This window comes from Platalea leucorodia (genome assembly GCF_965183815.1).
Source record: "Platalea leucorodia genome assembly, chromosome: 4".
Taxonomy (NCBI): domain Eukaryota; kingdom Metazoa; phylum Chordata; class Aves; order Pelecaniformes; family Threskiornithidae; genus Platalea; species Platalea leucorodia.
In genome coordinates, this window is record NC_138826.1 from 85387157 (window position 1) to 85408839 (window position 21683).

The 21683-nt window shown below is 37.6% G+C and overlaps 1 protein-coding gene across 1 annotated transcript in view; it reads right to left on the bottom strand.

Moving 5' to 3' along the window:
* The window catches only part of ZDHHC17 (zDHHC palmitoyltransferase 17), a 77368-nt gene that overhangs the window by 37342 nt on the left and 18343 nt on the right, over positions 1-21683 (bottom strand). Inside the window, exons 2-5 of the mRNA XM_082311291.1 lie at positions 20715-20818; positions 11847-11969; positions 6001-6078; positions 4440-4584 (exon numbers count right to left, since the gene is read on the bottom strand). Of these exons, the coding sequence (XP_082167417.1) occupies positions 4440-4584; positions 6001-6078; positions 11847-11969; positions 20715-20818 (450 nt within the window). The remainder of the gene's footprint in view (positions 1-4439; positions 4585-6000; positions 6079-11846; positions 11970-20714; positions 20819-21683) is intronic.

The following is a 21683-nucleotide window of genomic DNA, read 5'->3' on the forward strand; positions in this document are numbered from 1 at the left end:
GATTGACTAGCATACTGTTGTATGGACGTAACAAAGATGACGTAGCTGTGGATAGCAGACACATGCTCTAACAAACTTCTCATCAAAAATTCTTTGTTATTTTGCCAGATCATTACCACAACCACACAACAAGTGGGACATTTCAGAAAGGAAGCTCTGTTGCTGCTTTTTACCAAAGGGCTGAGGCAAAAAATTAAACCTTCAGCAGCAGGTACATATAGGAGACCATTCTTCTGTTCTGGTATGTACCAACAGGCATTTTAGCATTAATTTCTTGTTTAATGCTTGGCAACAGGTCAATCTGATAATGCTCATGGAGACATGTACCTATGCTGTTAGGACAACAGTACGAGCACTGTAAGTACCAAAGATTTCAACAATAAGTGATGCAATGATCAAAATTGCACCTACTGCTGCCCTCTGTATGTATTTCAAGCGTGAACTCCATGGACCACAACTAGCAAATTTTTCACTTGTTTCTGAAATAGAACAACTCTGGTTCTGAAAGAGAACGACTTTGCATATGCGAAGATAACCAGACTTAATCCTAGGACACTAACACAAGATTCCAGAAAAAGCTTTTCGAGAGGCAAAAATATAGGGGAGAAAGAGCTTCCTGCATAGAAATGAGCTGTAGCAACTATGCTGCTGCTTAACACTACTTTCTGAAAGCAATATAGCTGACAAGGTAGGATTTTGAATAGCAGCCAGAGATCAGAGCAGCATTTAGGCTTACCAGGACATTTAACAATCAATGGTCAAACCAGTACTGTCATACAATACAGCCTTTTCGAAAGCACAAAAAGCATCAAGAGATCCCACTTAGAAGTGCATTAAATTGCACAGAAAGGGACCAGGAATTTGATCCTCTTTAGAACCATTACTGGTTATTTCACAAAACACAGACCTTCATAGAAAGACCCATCACTCCCTTGTTCAGAATCCTATTCTCCGTAAGGAAAATATCTCTTTCACATGGACTGTTGGCCAGGGAAAGGGAAACAGGCTTCTAAAGAGATGACATATTTAAAAGCATATAGTAAAGAAGATTTATTAGGAAGGGAGATGTAAGGCTGAAAACATTTCCTAATTTAGGAAAGATGTGCTAATTATTCACTAGAAACAGGGATTTTGTAGGATGCTTGTGGAATGAACCTTGTGCAGACTGACAGGCGGCTCATCAAGCAAGGTAACACACAAAACTGAACCTACCTTGTTCTTTCAAACAACAAAAGCTCTGTTCTGAACACTCTAGTCCATCACATGCAGAGTCAGTTTTGACAATCATGAGAAAGAAACACGACTGGACTTCGAATTCTGTAAGTAATGTGCTGTAGGTTGGGTCTAGGGAATAAACACTTGGTTCAGTGTCTTACACTGGCCTGAGCCTGGTGGAGAATGATCCTCAGTGCCAACGGAGGTAACAGTGCTTAGGAGCACTGCTCACGGACTGCAGCACCAAAGCAACCAAGGCTGCTGGTACCATGCTGGCATCTCCCAACCTAGATGCCAACTACTCCTAAGCCATAGCTCAGAAGAAGGCCCTATGTAGCTCGGGACAGTAGTTAACACAAAATTGCAACTCTGAGAATAAAAAAAATGTATGCTTGATGAATAAGTGATAGTTAAACTATGAGTATGAAATAGTTAAACCATAATTTTAGCTCCAGAATATTTCTTACAACGTGATTTTACCCTACTAGCAACTTTATAGTCACTCATTACCTGTGACTGAGGTACGTTATCTCACACATGCCACAGGATGCGAACACATCATTCAACCATCCAACATACCATATTCCATATCTTAACTTATTCCGGGGTGACATGTTTGCATATGCTAGGCCCTGACATGCCTTTGGCATTTTAAGCATTGTAAGCACAGTGTGAAACAGTCAAGTAGTACGAGCATCAATTTTGAACATTTTTAAGTGCCTTCAAGCTCTTTTCAGTTTTTCTTTCTTGCATTATTTTTTAAATAACGATCTTCCCTAAACTTGAACTGTGCTACAGATTCTGTTACTTGCTATCTGATTATATTTATATCCTGTACTTGCCCCAGGCATGATTTTGACACAGACAACCTACTTACACAAACAACATGAGCAAATTATGATACAGCCAGGTATTAGTCTCTCAAAATTCAGTAAGAGACATGACTAAATAAAAAGCAACCGCTATCAGCCACTGCTGCCTCTTGGCTGAGTAGTACTTGCTGGCATGAAGGTGGGTTCACTTCCAACCAAGGCCAGAGGGCATCTGACCAAGAGTTCTTCCCCTACGCTACACTCCAGAAGCTTGAGGACTGGACTGGAGCCTCGGACTGGAAGTTTTACCGTTGGCTGCTGCAGCCCAGGAAGAGAGTAAAGTAGCAACACTGAAGCTGGGTTCCAGCTCTGTCCCAAAAAGGGACAAGAAGCAATTAGGAGCAACTTCTTAATCTACCTGTCAGTTCTCTACAGTTATGAAAGCTGGCTCTCTTCTGATCATGCAGGTCCACAAAGGCATCAGGATCAGAACTAACAAAGCACGACAGCCTACACTGACCTTTATTTTGACATTTATTTAGTTGTCATTTACCACACAGGTACTACAATCAGGTTCAAAACAAGGGCAAGCCTACTTTTTGGATAAAAGAGAACCTGGTCTCTGTAAAGGCAAAAGGCACAAAAATTTTGCAAGCAGTATATAGGGTAAGCCCACATAAGCAAAAGCAGTTCAAGTTTCCAAAGCCAAATCATGGCATCACAAAGGAGGTGAAAAAAAATATGGAATTAATGACCTCATATGTACTTAGTAAAGGAGAATAAAAAGTATAATCATGTATTTCATATAGTTTCTACAGAAACCATGTAGTTTCTGTAATTGTATGTAGTATAGCTAGAGAACTATCAGTTTAGGGATTGCTATTACAATGCTATTGATAGTACTATATTTTAAACATACAAATCAATACATAACTTTAAAGTTGAACTTTTTGAAGTACTTCCAAAAATTACTGTTAAAATTAATTCAAACTTACGGCATACAAAGGATACCAAAATCATACTTGATAACATTTGGGGGATTTAATAAGAATTATCCTTTTAAAAACTTCTGATAAGGAGAGCTGCTTCCAATATAACAGGTTTTAAATTTTAAAGCAAATTTTTTGTGTTTATGTATGTATGTACACATGTAAACACACACAGCTTCTTTTGGACTGAAGTATTATATGCTCAGATAAATAGGACAAGTCTGTATATAAACATGAGGACAAACAAACATTTGCAGGGAGATTTCATAATCACAGTAGAACATTTTCAAGGCCATTTATACTTCATTAATGCTATGCTTTAAACAAGTTCGCACATGTATAACATCTGCAAGATTTTTCTGGTAACATAAAGCCCACATACAATTATATGTAATTTGTGAACAAAATACAAAACTTGTTCCTGATGAAAAAGCGTTTCTCTCCAATCATTATCTCTTACAAAATAGTGATTATAAAAGATCAGCCTCTTCTTGTGCCTAGCTAACTCTCTATCATACACTAAATACTGTTTTACCAAACAGTTCTCAGATACAAACTGAATACCGCATGGAGCAATAGTTTATTTTTTAACATGTATAGGCACAAATAATTTTCTGCAGCAAATTTAGTTTTTCTTTTACACAGACCAAATCCACTGATTTCACAGTCATATTCTACCTGACTCATTGGATCATACCTCACTTGTGCTTTGACCTTTCTACCTGATTTACAAAGTAAATACAATTTGTGCTTCAGGCACATATATGTGGGTGAGTAAATCTACAAATTATAATGCAGGGTGAGTAGCAAAAAGGTGAACACATTTTTAAGCATACAGAATGAAGGATGGGAGACAATGAGAACAGTAATGAATACACATGCTATATACACACATTACAGATCTAGCAGTAATATAAGAAGCTAGCAAGAAGGTTTTAGGTTGTTTGTTTGTTTTTTTATTTACACATGCATGCAATCAGTAACAGCAATAAATAAAAGTTGTAGACTGAGGTGTAAAAAAAGAGATGACCTATGACAACTCTTTGTCATCAGATTCTTTATCTGTGTATAAACTGATGATTCTGTAAAGAATTCTAAAATATTGGCTGTCATTGTCACTGTTAACATTTAAAGATTAAATTAATTAGAAATAAAGAATGGTAAAAGAATAAATGCTAGAATTTCCACATACTACACTAGACAGGTATGAATTAAAGCCCAAGTACTCAGACCACTGTTAGAGGAAATTAAGTTAGCAGGTGGCACATCAATACTGTAGTCTACAATAAAAGACATTGGATTATTTTTATGTTTAGTCAGGCAAATAGTTTGCATTTCCTGAATGATAGGCATAGGTTTCAATTGTTTTCCTGTTCTAATTTTGAGTAGAATCTATTTAAATATGATATTACTTAAAATTTACCTGTCCCTTTGCTATCAGGTAAGCAACAATCGAAGTATGTCCAAACTGGGCAGCCAAATGAATACAGCTACATCCTTCTCCATCAATTAGCGACGGATCTGCCCCATATTTCATCAGCTGTACAACCATGGATAAGTGACCCTGTCTAAATGCAACAAAACACAAAAAACAAACAACTGAATAACTATATACGAAAAAACTATTAAAATTTGAATATTTAAATACAAGAAATATGGTTAGCAGTTAATTACACTACCAGAACTTCTGCACTTTGATTCATACTTTGAAAATAACAATTGTCACAATCTGATTCTGCAACCGAGTAAGCAAACTCATTCACATGAGCAAATTCTATGCAGCCCAATGCATGCATCACATGCAACTGGCTTAAGTATGTTGCATACCAAAATGCCAGTCAACAAAAAAACCCAAGTTATTAGTTTAGAAATCTAGTCTATTGTGACTTCTTCCAATCCACATATGAAACCTCCTACTTCAGGAGATGTCAAACTGGCTATACACTCTCACTTTCTGTGGGGCATATGGTTTATCTTTCTACTATTAAAAACAGTAGTGAAATAAAAATAGGAAGAAAAAAAAGGAAAACTGAAGGCCTACACTTCCTCCACACTACATTAAAAGCTTAAGCATCTTTTTGGCATAATGAGCATAGGCATATCCTTCTTGTTGATATGGTGCCTAACTGTCAGCACACAGTTTCTGACATGAGCAAAAAGACCCTTTAAATGTCAGAAGCAGCTTTGGACAATGCTTCACAGAACAACAGATTACAGCTATGAACACTGGGAAATTTAATCAAGCTTTTGTGTTATTAACACAGAACGTAGAGCGTGATCTGTAACAAAAAGAAATATACAAGCTAAAATCTTTAATGAAGGCTAACAAGCAAGTCCTCATCTTCAGTAAACAAATTATTTTGATACATTAAATGTTCTAAAAGCTCATTTTTTAAGTCTCCTTTTGCAGTCTACAGTTAAAAATATTAATATGGACAGCGTTCCTTTCCCACCTATTTCTAGGCGGTTGTCTGAAGGAGCAGCTACTACTTGAAGGCTGTCTTCAATTTTCCCAGCCATTCATCATTCTCGGAACATCTTCTACATCATAAACCTGATTTTAAGTGCATCTTAAAAAAAATCTACACGCGTAATAGAACACTGCAAGGCCAATGTCACACAAAATCATCCCAAGCCCCATCTGCACAAGTGTTGCTGAACTGCAGAAGACTGACAAAAATAAGATCTCCAAAGCAAGAGTAAACCAAGGTGACTATAGACTCTAATTTTACTTTACTTTTTTTCCTATCATAGCAATCATCTTACTCTACATCAGAAAGAGATAAGACAAAAACTGAATTATATGCTGAAAGCTCCTGTAGCTCAAACATACCACATTCACAGTGTGCCCAGTTAGCAATGACTGAGTTAATTCTTGTGCAAAGTATTCCCTGAAAACACGGCAATTTCATAACTCAATCAGTAGCAGATTCCAAGTTAAGAAAAAACACAAGAAAAGAAAATTCCAGAAGACTCTTCCCCACCTTGTTGCCCAGTGAAGAGGGGTAGAATTTAAATCTCCTCCAAGCTGATCAACGATAGCACCTTTTGATATATAGTATCTGGAGTAACAAAAATAGTAAACGTTATTGCTTGTCTTGGTTAAATATAAAGGACACACAGTAAGCATGTTTGATCTTGTATGAAACAGGCAGTTACCGACTGGAAGATCAGAACCTTTCCTTGCCTTCATATAACCTTCCTTTTATGAGGTCATGCATACACATGCAATTTTTTGCCTTTTTGATGCGGGCTGGGAGCATACTTCTCAGTTGTTATTAATCAAAGAACAAAAACATATGAGTATTTAAGAAATACTTCTAAATGATGGGCTAGAAATTATTTTTCCCTCAAGAATATTTATAAAAAGACGAGCTACCTGTAGGAACAAAACAAGTTACCCGTATCTAACTGCAGCAATTCATAGTCATAGTCATTTGTACTTTTTCTGTGTCTTCCTTGCTGTTTTATATGTCACACTAAACTGGCAATACTACTTTTCCTTTGTGAAAGAAAACGTACACCTTACAAACAAATTATTGTTTTTAAGAAACAGACCTTCCCGGAAGGCTTCTAGTTTTTCGTTCACTACTGTATAAGCCAATGGAAAGAAAATTATTACTAACAGACCTTTGGAAAATACTATCTAGCTATAGATTCCTAAGTGCTTGCACATTTCAAGTACCTGTGCCTGCAGACTTTTCGCTTTCAAAATACCTGTCAGGTATATGTGAACCCTGCTCTCCCGCCCATACAAACTGTCCTTCAAATCCTCAGCATTGGGTTTCTGGCACCTCAATTTCCTATAAGGGTTTCAAGACACGGCAAGAAGAAAGGCAACAAACAGCACAATTTGAAAAACATTACTCTAAGTAACTACATTCTTTTTCTTTAGTGCTTAATGATTCAGAGTGAAACTTCAAAAACAGCCCAAAAGTTACCTTTAGGAACAGAAACCGAAAAAAATGCATTAGCTATCTAGGTCCACACTAAAAACATTTAAGGGAAAAGTCCTTTTATACAGTTGCTTTAGAGCCATCAGATACAATGAAGTACTTCAGCAGACTTGCCAAAGTCATACAAACTCCAGTTTGTGTGGCAAACAAGGTCTGCTCTGATCGACGGGGGACAGCCCACTCCACCGGTCTCCAACACCAAAGGAACAAAAGTGCAACATCTCTCTGCTGAAGTTCAGCTTCTGGATTTCTCAATGAGAACATCTTGTTAAAGTCTTGGTCCCGCGTAGGTGAAAAGACAAGGCATATATAAGGTAAAGGGACAACGCAATTTTGTTATTGTCAAGCAAAGTCTCAACTACCAAAGTACAAATTTGAAAAAGATACTGAGAAGCTATTTAGTCCCCCTTGGGAAGGAGTTCCCAAGGAAAGCTTGTCTAGATAAAAGACAAGCACAGAGAAATTCACAGTCAAAGCTTGGATCCATCTCGCTGATGTGACAGCCACTCATGGGGAGGTGAACATTAAACAGATTGTCATCATTCAAACACTGGTCCCCGCAGAAACACAGAATATGTTCAGATTCTGCTGAGCAGCAGCACTGCTTACTGGTTAGTACGTTTTATTTAGAAGGAAGAATTTGCAGTTTGACAACTGGGAAAAGACAAGGCGGCGATCGCCTGCCAGATGGCGCATTGAAATAATATTTTATGTTTCCTTAAGGATGTGCTTGGACTAAGTTGAGATTTATCACTGCATTTCAGTTTCAGTACACATAAATAGTGAGATTTTTCTGCAAAACCAGACTGAGAACTTAATCTCCTTGTCTAGGTAGATCTTGCAGAGACAATTTTATGCTTGGTAAGAATGTCCCTGGAAAAAGGAGGAACTGGGCGATTCTACTCTCAGTGAGTCATCTAAGCTTCCATGCTAGAAGATGCCAGGTGCACAAGTCCTATTTAAGCAATCTACTTACATTCAAAGCAAGCAGACCTGGTAAGAGGTCACCTTAAGAAGAAAATACTTCCACTGATCTCCGCATTAGGATCGCTAAGTCTCTGCCAGGCGTTTGAAAACTGCTCCAGCTTGCATTCAGTGCTTGTGGAATCAAAGTGCATGCAGTCACTGTTGCTAGAAAGAGGAAAAGTAGAAAAGAGATCCTTGTCTGGAGAAAGTCTGACAGAGGGAATGGGGAAGCGCAGTCAGTAGGTAACTGTAGAGATAAAAGGCCAATTTTTGCATTTTTACAAAACTGAGTTGAAGACAGACCAATAGATCGATGTCATGATGAAAACAAAATTACGTTGTGGATGTCTGACACTCATCGCTAATCCTACAGAAATAAGAAAAGGTTCTGTAGTTTTCCTTACAAAATACCAATGGGCGTCACCGGTATCTACACTGATTCTCAAGTCTCACAATAGACAGGATGAAGAAGTATTAAAAACAAGAGAAGTCTCATTTTCAGCCTGCACTCTCCACAGGCGAGCTGCTAAGCTACTTCATTGGGAAGACCTTATATAGTCAATATTCAGTAAGCAAGACACTAAGATCTGGTATCATTAGAGCAGACCACTTACACTTAAGACTCTATCCCTGTGTTACCAAGCTCACTAGCCAACATATTTAATGCAATTATCCACCGCACATAATGTGCACAAGAGAGAGGAGACTTGGAGAAAGATGTGATAGGATCAAACAAGAAAAACACAGAATCATTTCATTCTAAGGAAACAGAATAACCCAGTGTCTCTCAGAAGAGAGAGCGAGAGACCACGCAACATGCTCGGTGATATAAACTAAAACTAATCAAGACCCCCTAAAGACAGAGGAACTTGGAGCGTAAGAGCTGCATCAGGAGGAATGAATTTTACAAGCAGTTAAACACATTAGCAGTCACATGCGCTCTAGTAAACAGCAGGAAGAAAATGCAATGCAGTATGTCACAGTGGTAGAGGTGAGTCAAGAAGCAACAAGAGCTTTGACATTGTCGAGGAAGAAGGAAGAATTAGACACATTAGATTTAAGAACACTCCATTAAAGTTATGTTGAAATAAAATTCTCAGAACAAGTTTCCAGCACTCAAACGTAGGTGGAAAAAAGATCTCCCTAACATATAATAAAGACCTAACTGGAAATTCAAATAGAGATTTAAGCACAGACTTCCATCTATCGGAATCTCACATTTTCATTTTGAACCACCTCTATGTCCAATATAATTGCTATAGCAGGAAATTGTTAGCAACACGCTTGGAGGGCAAAAAAAAGGTAAAATACAACATGAAATACTCACATGCTAAAATACTTCTTTCACAAATTTAGCTTCAAAAGAGGACTAAGGGGGAATTTAAAATTTGGTCTGATTTTACTTTGTAAAAAATTAACTCTGTAAAATATTTTGGGCAGGTGTTTTTTTGTTTTTTTAAGAAAAAGCTGTAGCATACATAAAATGCTAGTGAACTAAAGCATTAAGTCATAATCAAGTACTACACAGGTAGATTCAGTGCACTGCGAAGCTTATACAGAAAGTATACATAAGTTAATACAGAAACATTATCCACAATATAGACCTATTTTTCAAATGCCTCATGTCATACTAATGTTTCTAAACGATGATACATCGCCATTCACTTTTCAGACCTTACAAAGACATCTCAAATGTGATGGAATATCTGTAATACAAATGTGTCTTCCAACAGCTCAAATAAGATGAACAATTCATTGCACATAATTCATTATGTATTCAAGATGGATAAAAAAAAAGTGAGCTCAAAATATAACAACTGCTTTTAGATGCTGTACTTTTCTTAAAGAAAAACAGCTATCTGAAAAATTTTAGGCATTTCAGCATGACAGAAAGCACACTGGTTATCTATCTTATCATGAAGGGAAGATACCAAATGCAGAATTATGGCTTCCATGATAAGCTTCTACCCACAATAAAGACAAAACCTAGTGTGCTATCTATTGCATTAAATAAAAAAAGTTATTTCAGAAACACTGAATTATTTCACAGAACTGTTTAGTTTGGAAGGGACCTTTGGAGATCATCTAGTCTAACCATCCCTGATCAAAGCATCTAGATCGCGCGTCTAGGACCTTGTTCAGTTGGGTTTTGAATATCTCCAAGGACGGAGAGTTCACAAGCTCACGGGACAACCTGTGCCAATGCTCAGTCATCCACACAGTAAAATAAGTGTTTCCTGATGTTCAGATGGAATTTCATGTGTGTTTTAATTTGTGCCCTCCTCCTCTTATCTTGCCCCTGGGCAGAACTGAGAAAAGTCTGGCTCTGTCTCCTTTACTGCCTCCCATCAGGTATTTATATACATTGATAAGATTCCAGGTATTATACTACCATGTATCCCAGGTACTTACGCACATTGATAAGATCCTCCTTGAGGATCTTATATACATTGACAAGATAAGCCTTCTCTTCTCTAGGCTAAGTCATCCAAGCTCTTGCAGCCTCTCCTCATGGCAAATGTTTCAGTCCCTTAATCACCTTTGCATCCCTGCACTGGACTCACGCCAGTAAGTTCGTATTTTTCATGCAAAGCGGAACCCAGAACTTCACACAGATGTTCAGGTTCAACAGCTGAGTAGAGAGGAAGGATCATCGCCCTCAACATGCTGGCAATGTTTTTCTTAATGAGGCCCAGTATACCATTGACCTTTTCTGCCACAAGGCTGCACTGCTGGTTTACAGTCAGCTTCCTGTCCACCAGGACCCCAAGGTCCTTCTCATCAGATCTCAATCTTTATCTATTTACCTATCTTTATTTATTTAACCTTCTTTTAAGAGAACTGCATTAGGATACAGAAAGTCCTTTAAAAACAAGATGAGAAACGTGAACCTGAGATCTGGGAACTCAAGACCTGGTCTGATGAAGGTGCTGGTGATAAACATACAGGGAGAGAACGTGCTTAAATGAAGATGTTTTGCATTTGTTTTTATGTGTAAGTACACATTTTCATTAATAAACTGTTTCGAAAAGTGGACTGACTGAATAATGTGCCATTTACGCCAAATGAAAAGTGGACTGATTGAAGATGTGCCGTTTATGTCAACTATTCTAGAAACCTGCTGATTCCATAATATTTTGTATATTTAGATTTAATTGCACATACTTAATTCATTGTTTTGTTACTGACAGAGAAAAAAAAACATATTCTTTACACACTCAAGATTTGTAAAACAGCAAGTACTAAGAATTATCCCTTCAGAATTTAGGCTCTCCATGTTCTGAAAGATAATAATAGGTTTTAAAACATAGTCTCAAATATTATGCTCCAGATTTTATAAACTGAAAAGCAGAAAAATAACCACAAATCCCATAGCTCCCACTATTAAAGACTGTTATTACTTGAAAGGAGAGGTGCTGCAATGTTACCTGTTTTAACAACTGTGTTTTAAAATGCAAAGAAGTTATTTAGGTTAGAACTTTTTGAAATGCTGAATGAAGCAGAAATTGCCCCTTGCATCATATTAATCTTACTTATTTAAAAACATTCACTACCATCTAGCATCAAATTTCCCCTCCTCAAAAAAGAAATTTGGTATTTCAACAAGTATACCATAGTATAAAGAAATTGCACATGCAGCTGAACAGCTGTTCCACGAGTTTATGTCATCTGAGAAGTGTCTGAGCTTGACTTCTGGACATCTAATAGGTTTTATTTTTGTTAAATGTGTCATCAAAACATTGCTGCCAAAATGCAAATTAGGTCTTTTGACTCCTCCCCCGCCCCCAAATTTCAAGAACAAAAACTGAGTTTTAAAGAGAATTAAGGTTATTTAACACCGTAAAAAAAGAAATCAACATTTTTAAGGACATGATTGGTTTATGTTTAACTTAAAGTGTAATACATACTTCACCAGATCTATCCTGTTGTTGATTGCAGCCCAGTGGAGAAGCGTCACATTTTCTTTGTCTGGTTGTCGTACATCATAACCTGCTTCCACCAACTCTCTACATCGTTCGTATATTCCATACCTGGAAGAAGAAAATAAGATTTTTCAAAGCTGTTACCTTGGATAAAAAAGCATTCGGTAAACAACATACTTACAGTCACAACACAAAAGCTTCAACAGAAGAGGAACGAAGCAGAAACTTTACTTCCTGTTTCTGCGATTACAGATCTCTTGCAACAAGAGGTTTCCACTGGCAGAAGCTATATTAACCAATTCAAGATTTTACAGAAAACTTGTCTCCACAGCAAACAATACAGTCGAGCAAAGGAAAATATAGATAAGTATTAAACCAAGTATAAATAAAACTCTTCTCTTCCCAGGGACTCCACTACATTTGTTTCTCCCACCTCTGTTCTCCTTCCTCTCCATCTCTTGAAGACCAAAAGAGCTTAGCCAACTGATTTGACAGTATCTTCCTAAAATTCTAATGACAAGATCATCAGATCAATTACAAACACTAACAGAGCTCAAACACTTCCCATTTTTCTTCTCAGACAACAAACAAATAGCAATTTGTCTGATATAAGTTAGTACCATCTACTTTTTTATACCACTTCAAAATTCTATACTTTAATATGAAATGAATTATTTAATTAAAGATGACTATTAAATGTGAGCTACCTTCATTTGAAAAAAAATTCTGCATACACTTTGAAAGTTGAAACAATTCAGGAAGCATAAACATCACTTAGGCATCTTATGTGGGACTAACTCCAATATTAAATAATGTTTGTCTTGATGCTTACACTGTTTTACCACCTATTTTTAGTGGCAATAAAACAAATGCAGAAAGGCAAGTAAAGGTTACGTTTCAATGTCTGTAAAACCCACAGGGATTTCTCACATCTCAAGGAGAAGACTGATGTGTGGGCAAACCTTGAAATCAAGATCAATGCCTTGTGACATGTGACTTCTGCTAGAGCAGAATGTTAACAGCCTCTCAAAGTTGGAGTTTAAGTAAGTTTTCCTTATGCTGCTTCTACGTTCTACTTTCTGCAGAAAAGACAGCCTTAGACAACTTAAGGCTCCTTTGCTCCACTTGATCAGCTTGCGTAACTGATGCCAAGACCTTTTTTCCAGGGTGGTTATGATTCTTACTTTTTATTTCATGTATTTGAATGGATCCTCAATCTGGACAGTGCTCCCATAGTGAAGCCTCAAATGACTCAAATCAACAAACCTCAGGAATGTTTTTGAAGCCTGTCACAGGCTTGAAGCACAAAAATTAGTTGGACACTATCAAAAAAGAAGTACTAGACATAACAGCCTACTTAGATCATGTTGTTTTCAATTTCTTAGGGAAGTTGCACCAGAAATTATGGAAAATGCTAGAAATAGCTGTCATACCTATAATCTTTCCAAACATTACAAAAGATCAGAACAAAGACTATTGTGTGCAGTACATACCAATTGGCAACAAGCCTGTAAAACTTGGTCCCTCAGACTGAGTAAAAAAGCAGCAGTCATGAATAATTTTGAAAACAAAGCTTTGTTTTTAATGGGGGGGGGGGGGGGGGGGAGAAGAGGTTTGGTTTACGAAGACTTAAAAATATGCCACCAGCCAGACAAGATACACATACTCAGACACACATAACTGCCAGGAAAACTGATAAGGTTCTAAGTCCAGCCAGTCTTGAGGCACACTATCTCCCAAGTCCCAGTCTAGATCAGCAGCGTGGCCTGATGACTGTCTGTTCAAATAACTTAACACGTACCATTCCTGACTTTCACAAGAACACAATAATGCTAATTTCTGTAAAGTGTAAGAGACAATCACGTAAACCTTTCATGTAATGCATTAGAATTTGCCTTACGTGTACTGGTTGTGGCTGGGATCAAGTTCATTCTCTTCATAGTAGCTCCTATAGGGCTATGTTTTGGATTTGTGAGCAAAACAGCGTTGACAACACAACAATATTTTAGCTGTTGCTGAGCAGCGCTTACACAGCATCAAGGCCTTTTCTGCTTCTCATGCTGCCCCGCCAGCGAGGAGGCTGGGGGTGCACAAGAAGCCAGGAGGGGACACAGCCGGGACAGCTGACCCCAACTGACCAAAGGGACCTTCCATTTCACACACCACCATGCTCAGCAATAAAAGCTGGGGGAAGGAGGAGGAAGGGCAGCATTTGGAGCTATGGTGTTTTGCCTTCCCATGTAACCATTATGCATGATGGAGCCTTGCTGCTCCAGAGATGGCTGAACACCTGCCTGCCGATGGGAAGTAGTTAATGAATTCCTTGGTTTGCTTTGCTTGCATGCATGCATGGCTTTTGTTTTCCCTATTGAACTGTCTTTATTTCAACCCGTGAGTTCTCACTTTTACCCTTCTGATTCATTTCCCCATCCCACTGGAGGGCGAGTGGAACTCAGCTGCCTACAACCACATTACTACTGCTCAGCTATGGTAAACTGTACACGATTTATACCATTGTCCTATCAAATTAACTACGCAAACCAAAATGAACCTCCTTGAAAGTAACCTCTGATACCTAGTCAAGTTTTTGTTAGACCAAGATAGGTATAACCAAGCAGCACTGTCACAGTCGGGGGGGGGGGGGGGGGGGGGAAGGGGGGGTGGTGAGGTGTGTTTGTTCTTTGGGGTTTTGGTGGGGGTTTTTTGTGGGTTTTTTAATTTTATTTAAAGCAAATCTCTAGTCTCACAGAAAGTGTGATGCTGCTTTCTGAAGAACTTTGCTCAAGAGATATGAAAATGAAGGCGAGCTGTGGCAAGCACGTGACTCAACTGCAGCCTGTTGAGGCAGAACGCTGTTGCCAATGCCCCTGCAGAAGCCCTGAGAGGATGCTCTACTTGTGCTCCACTGTTGTGTACAAATACCACCCTCTAGAATTCACCCATACCCTGCTGTGGGACCCTGGGCAAAGACTACTGCATGGGTTCAGATACAACAAGGACTAGCAGGAACAGATTCCTTCTCTGGGCTTAGCATCATAGACTTCCCCTCCTCCCCCCTGGAAGGCAAGCTGCAAGTCACAGGTACTTCCTACCGCTTGACAACAAAACAAATCATGAAGTTCTGCAATACATCAGAAGAGCCTTCCCAGGAAAACAAGATGCTTTCCAAAAGTTAAACTGAAAATTAGGTATATAGCAATTTTTTACTTAAGTCACCATCAGTTTGTCTGTTCCTAGAAATTTATTTTGGTACCTTGAACTCAATCATAACTGATTACAAAAGACGTAACACACAACATATAATTTCATAACTCTTCAATTTATTAAATTGTCACAAGAGGACTTAAGGATCTAGACAGACAAAAATCTGCCTGGCAAAAAGGTTAGGAATTTACAACAATTTGCTCCTCTTCCTGGAAACAGCAGGCTCTCTACAATTAAATAAAACACCGCATCTGATGCGGTCATGGTTTCTTGAGCTGTGTCCCAGAAACGCAGCATTCTTCTCTCACGTACTACCTACAGTCTTCTTCCATCTTTTTGCTGCAGCTGACTTCACCTTGCCTTCTCCAAAGGTTCATCATGCACTGTTAAGATTACAAAATGAGAAGGTCGCCTATTGCAGACACTCGGCATAATCGTGCTCATAATGTTGTTATAAAGGGCTCTATGCTCTTCAAGAATGAGGAAGAGAGGAAAAGATTCAAATCCTCACAAGAGACTGATGTATTAACCTAAGAAATTTTCAGCATCTGGGTGAATTCTAGAGGGTGATGCTGTTAGCATCAATATGGACTATAATTAAAGCATGCTACTGAGCTTGCCTTGTTCTGAAAGAAATGAGACTAGTTCTTCCAGGGCAAAAATACCACTGTGCAAGCTCATTTCACTAGCAGAGTCTCTAAGCCATTTTGGTAACTAACCTGTAACATTTTATTTGTCAACACAGGTGAAAGATATTCTGAATATAATACTTTCAAAAACAGTATCCCAGAAGCCTTTTGCATTTTAAATATGTAACCCATTTTTTAATCTTTTGTCTGCAAGCAGATTGACTCTTGGAAATAGACATTGCCAGCTTTGCTGCATGATTAACATGAAATTTGGCCACAGTACTAGGAAGGAATCTCTTCAGTGAGCACGTCACCATGCCAACAAACAGTAGGTAAGCCAGGAGCTCCCTCCCTCATCTTGCTATCATCGTAACTCCAATCAAAGTTGCTGTAACTGGAAATGCAATTAGTAGAAAAATGATCTTTTTTATCTTTTGAAGTCTCCTTCCCATGAAGGATGGTGGTTAAAGACTAACAAAGCCTTTCATACCTTCTCATGTTTGTGTTAAACAGCAAAACAGTTTTGTTTTCAACAGCAAAGGGCTAACTCAAGAGCTGCATAATGAACTGTTAACAGTGACGCTGAGAGACAAGAGAAATTCAGCTCTTGCATATGTTCCAAAGCCTCAAATTGTCTAGACAGTTGTGGCTATATTACTAGCCTGGTTAAAAAAAATCCCACCTTTCCATGTGAACTTCAGATACATTTCACTTTCAGCAATATAATCAAACTCCATGGGCACAAATGACCGGGCATAAAGAACGTGCACCCCTGTCACGGTCTGCCCATCCTCTCCTGTGAATAGCTGAAAAAAGCCAGGAGTAATTGTCACTTTGGCAAACCCTCACCAATTTGAATTATTCCATATGTATCCTATTTTTTTCTTATCAGTTACCCTATGAATGATGAGAAATAGTGAGGAAAAAAGCATGTTCTCAAATGTATCCAACAATTTTTTTCCTGAGCAAGATTCGGTATTTTTCATATTTCATGCTGCACTATTTCACAACGCACATGACTTCATTTTGAATGATTTCAGTGAATAAAACTAACAGAAAAATTAATCTTGCAATAATGAAATCGTAACACTTGAGCACAAGGAATCAATCTTCCAGAAGTCACAAAAGCACTTGTTAATACCATTAATATTTAATACTCATGTTCATAACGGTTATTTGATATACTTTCAGCAGAGCTGGAATTTGCCCAAGTTCACTACAAGCAGAAGGTGCCTGTTCACTCTCAACAGAACTGAAAATCACGATGCAAGGATTAATGTGTCTCAGATTCTGTTCTCGTAGTCATAACCCATCAAATACTTCTCTACCTGCGATCATTAGCTACTTTTCCTTAGTTTCATGGCTTAAGAGATTTAAAACAAAACAAAGGCAGCAACTTTAAGTTCTTATGTTAACACAGTACCCTTCCCAAGACATCAAAGTTATGACTCCAGCCTTGGATGATGCAGGGCTACTCGTGCCAGAAGAGAGAGAAATAAACATACCCCACATATCTCCATCAAATTTCACTTTTACATCACTTAACTTTTTTTACAAGACTCCATTCCCTTGCAGCTCCAGTGAGAGCACTGAATGATACAGAGGAACAAAAACAGCACACAGCCCACCCTCTGCTTTTGTAGAGGCAGAAGAAATTTGAAGACTTTCTATGCAGTTATAAGTACTTATTAAGTACTAGTATGCAATGTTCCTCCATTGCAATAGCAAAGGCAAGAATGGATGATTTTTTTTTACTACCGCTTTGAAAACAGATTTTCAAATACATGAGTGGCCTGCTTCTGCTTTCAGAAACACGGTGGAAAATTTATATGAACCAGACTGAATTTTGCTATAACCGAATACAAGATGCCAAGAGATTACACGCACATTGTAACATCTGCAAGATGAAGGGCTAAGACGCTACTACTTCTAATGCTACCTAGATGGCCTTGGACATGTTTATAACAAAGCCAGTGAAAAGTGTCCTTTATATCAATAGCTATTAAAACCAAACACTACGATTTTTACTTCAGCAAAAGTTTCTGCAAAACAAACACAGAGAGAGACTATTTTTGGTACAAACCATGCTTTGGCCCCTATGTCTGTGGGAGAATTTATCAGGAACATAATGGGGAAAAAATACAAATACTGATAAACTCTCTACAATGAGAACATTAGCTGAATCCCTCTTTTCTATACAAAGTCTTAATTTGATTGTAAGAGGTTATTAGATTTGTAGCTCATAGTGTATGAGCATGTTAATTTAATAAGTGTCCAACCTACAGACTAAGAAGGTAAAGCACACAAACAGTTCAACAAGATATGAAACAACAAACAAATCCTTCTGGAAAAAAAAATGACTGGAGTTTGCAAGCTCTTACTTTCCCTTGCTGAAAAATATAAAAGGAAATGCATTATTTTACTAACATTGTTTTATTTCTCTGTAATCAAGTGCCAATAAATTCATCATCTCAAAATAGAATTCTACAGTCAAACAGCATATATGAAGTATAGAGGAGTTTTAAACCTTTTCATCCCATTTTTCATCATCATCTTTAAAGTTTAAGGAACTACGTTCCCCATTTTCATGTATGTTGCAACAATAATAATTACTTACTTTCACAGGAGAAACTTTTAATAATGCAGCACATCAAATACTGTAAGAACAACGATAATGAAAAAAATTAAATGACGGACTAGCTACTTGGGTGACGTGATTACTGGCTTCCTGCTTGGGTTACTACAAATTTAATAGCAAACAACGTACTCTATGCTACGGCAAAACGCACCTTCTACCTGTCAAGAAGCCTACAATTTAAGTGGTCTTACATGAAATGCCAAATCATTTTGGATGACAGATCAGCTTGACTTTTTTTTTTTTAAACAGAGGAAGATACACAACTTCATTATTATAATTAGCTCTCAGACCATTCTCGAGACCAACAGAATTTCATTTAACTAATCGTAAGCACCCCAGCTACTATTTGACTGTATCACACTAAAAAAACTTGTTATATTCTTTTGGGGAAGTTTTGAAATGTTCTGAAAAAAAGTAAGCGTGTTGCCAATCCTATGCTGAATGCTACATGTCTGGACTTGGGGAAAAAACCCACCAAACTAAGAGACTGAAAATAATTCTTATTCTATTTGGCTACATTTTGCTTGAACTGACTGAACTGCATAGGAAGGGGAGTTCTGGCAGATAGATGAGTGGCCCTTTTTTACAAAACCTTTTGTGGCATCTTACTTACATTAGCACTGAACCAAATAGTAAACAAAATCAGCAGTTATTTTAATCTAAGTGAATATTGATTTTTGAGGACAAGTGGTAGAGGATAAGATCACCTATTTTTCATACATATAAAAGAGAGGTTATATTTCTACAAAAGTGAAGAACTACATCATTTTAATAGGAGCTATATATCTTTTTAATAACACTGAATTAATACATTAGCAACATTATTTTATTGCAAGCCTTATGATATTTAGTGGGTTTGTTTTCTGCCTTAAACTTCAGAGATTTTTCCTTTTAAAGACAGCTGTTTTGTACAACATGGCCTTCAAATCCTAGTAAATACTTAAAATAAAGGTGAGTTCTCCCTCTAGTCAGGTAAGCGCTGTCTGGTACCACAACTTGATCATATACCCATGCTGACAGTCCCCCTTCCCTGTGATATTAACAATTAGGACTATGATATGAAACTATAGTCCTCCTCAGTGAGATGTTATCCTCTCTGTAAATCACATCTCACCATGACTCTGAGGGCACGTAACGGATAACTCGCAGCCCTGTTCATTCTTGTTTGAGGAGACCAGAAAAGAATTATAACTCAGCTGAAAGCATACATCAGCCTAAATTTGAGGGTTAATGGGGACAAATGTGCTTTAGGGTTTCAAACATGCAATGAGCATACAAGAATGAAAGCAGGTAACTTGCAAAACCACTTCTGCTGTCATATTTCCATGCTTTTAAGAAGCAGCTAGTTTAATGCTATGCCAATATTTTCACTTCTAAAAATCCCCTAATAGGAGGATTATAGGTGGTAGTATTACTATTAAAGTATTTAGAGCAACAATTGTCAGTCAACATCTATTTCTCCTCACAACTCAAAACAAAAAGTGAAGGGAACTACATACTTCCTAAACCTAAATGGAGCCTGTGTCACACACAGAGCTGCAAAGCTGCTGTCAGTTGGAGGATATGCCTTTTAGGGGAAAAAAGGAAAGAAAAATTTTGTCTTAAGAAGAAAAAGGCAAATAGCTCAGCAAGATACATAATAGTTTAAGCATCCAAATTAACAATACAAGAAAAATAAAAATCTTACAAAACTATTATCTTAGCTCATTGAAGAAAGGTGACAGTGGTGGTGGTTTCTGAATGGTAAACAATAGCAAGCTAAAAAGTAGTGTTGTGACAATTAATCAGGAAGTCTTCTGACTCAGTATGTACTACAGGACTGTGTAAAGGACAAATTTGTATAATTCATCTGCATTAAGAATGCAATCATTCAATTTGCACCCAGTTGATTCCTACAATCCTTTCTCAGCAATAAACTCAAGTTTCATAGCAGCGCTGAAACCGCAGAATGAGAGACAACGAAGGAAGTTACACAGAGACACGTTCCTTCTAACCTATAAATGATGCCAACAAATCAAGGGAACCCTCGTGTTGCATATCAATGTTGCCCACTTATGTCTTAATCATCACCTACAGAAAATAAACAGCACCAACAGAAAGAAAACCATACGTTCTCTTCCAACAATCTGTCCAGCAACCACCTATATTTACAACTTACCATAATTCTTCCTGCATAAAATGCTCATAAATCTGTCTTAACAGTAATTTCACAGAGTTCACTTCTGAAATCTTCCACTAGTGTATCTACAAATACAGTTCACCTTCCACTTTATGCAAATAAAAAAAAATCCATTTTACCAGGTGTTTTATTTTGGTTTTTTTTTTTTTTTTTTTTTAACTAATACAGACACAGGCAAATCTAACACTCAAAACTAAACTTACTGTGTGGCTTTGACAATGTCCCAAGTGCTGTAATCATCAATGTGGCTTTTCCTTCCAAGAGATTCACTATATCCATGGTTGTAATGGCTTTGAGGCTTTATTTCCTAAAAAAGACAAACGTGCTATTAGAACACCAAAATCAGCATTACTGAAGTTTATCAGAAAAAAAGAAAAATTCCTAGAAGCGAAACTAAAAACAGTACCCAGTTCAATATACCATAAAGCTACCTAAATCTGAGGGTGGTAAGCTGACTGGCCACATTTCTAGATTTTGCAAAGCAGGCCACTATACTCCCTACTATAGATTTCAAACACCTTCCAGAAAACACCATTTGTAATAGCAGAGTTCTGACAAATCCTATGCTTTTTTTTAAAGAAAGCTAACAAAAAAGTAACAGCAATTTTCTTGTTTTTTGTTTGAGGGGTTTTTTTTTGGGGGGGGGGGGGGTGTTTATAAACGCAACATAGCATAACTAAAGAAAGCTATTGGCCATAAACTGGCAAAGTCTCACTCTGCTACTACAAATAAGTGTTACACTTCAAATAGCATAGTCAAGTACCTTCTAGAAAATAAATAATTGGGATAGATTAATACCAATGACTAAAACCAACTGATACTTTATTGATTCTTCAACTCCAGCCCCAGCTTCAGAGGTGACCTATGTATGTTTAACCTATGGGTCTCAGAAATAAATGGCATGACCATGACATGTTCTTCACCAGATACAGCTCCCAACAAACTTAATTCTTTTGATGAAGGGCAACACTTCAACCCTTAATGCTTCCCTTGGTGGAATGTATATTAAAACACTGTATTGACAGATCACTAGGGCAGCAACATACCATTTTTCTTTACAAACTGCATGCATGTGAAAGTCAGCTCAGCAAGCCGAAATTGAATGATGAATTTTATACAGCTTCTCGACAATTTTCCATTTGTTACAAATACTGTAGCTGATTGCCTCCATG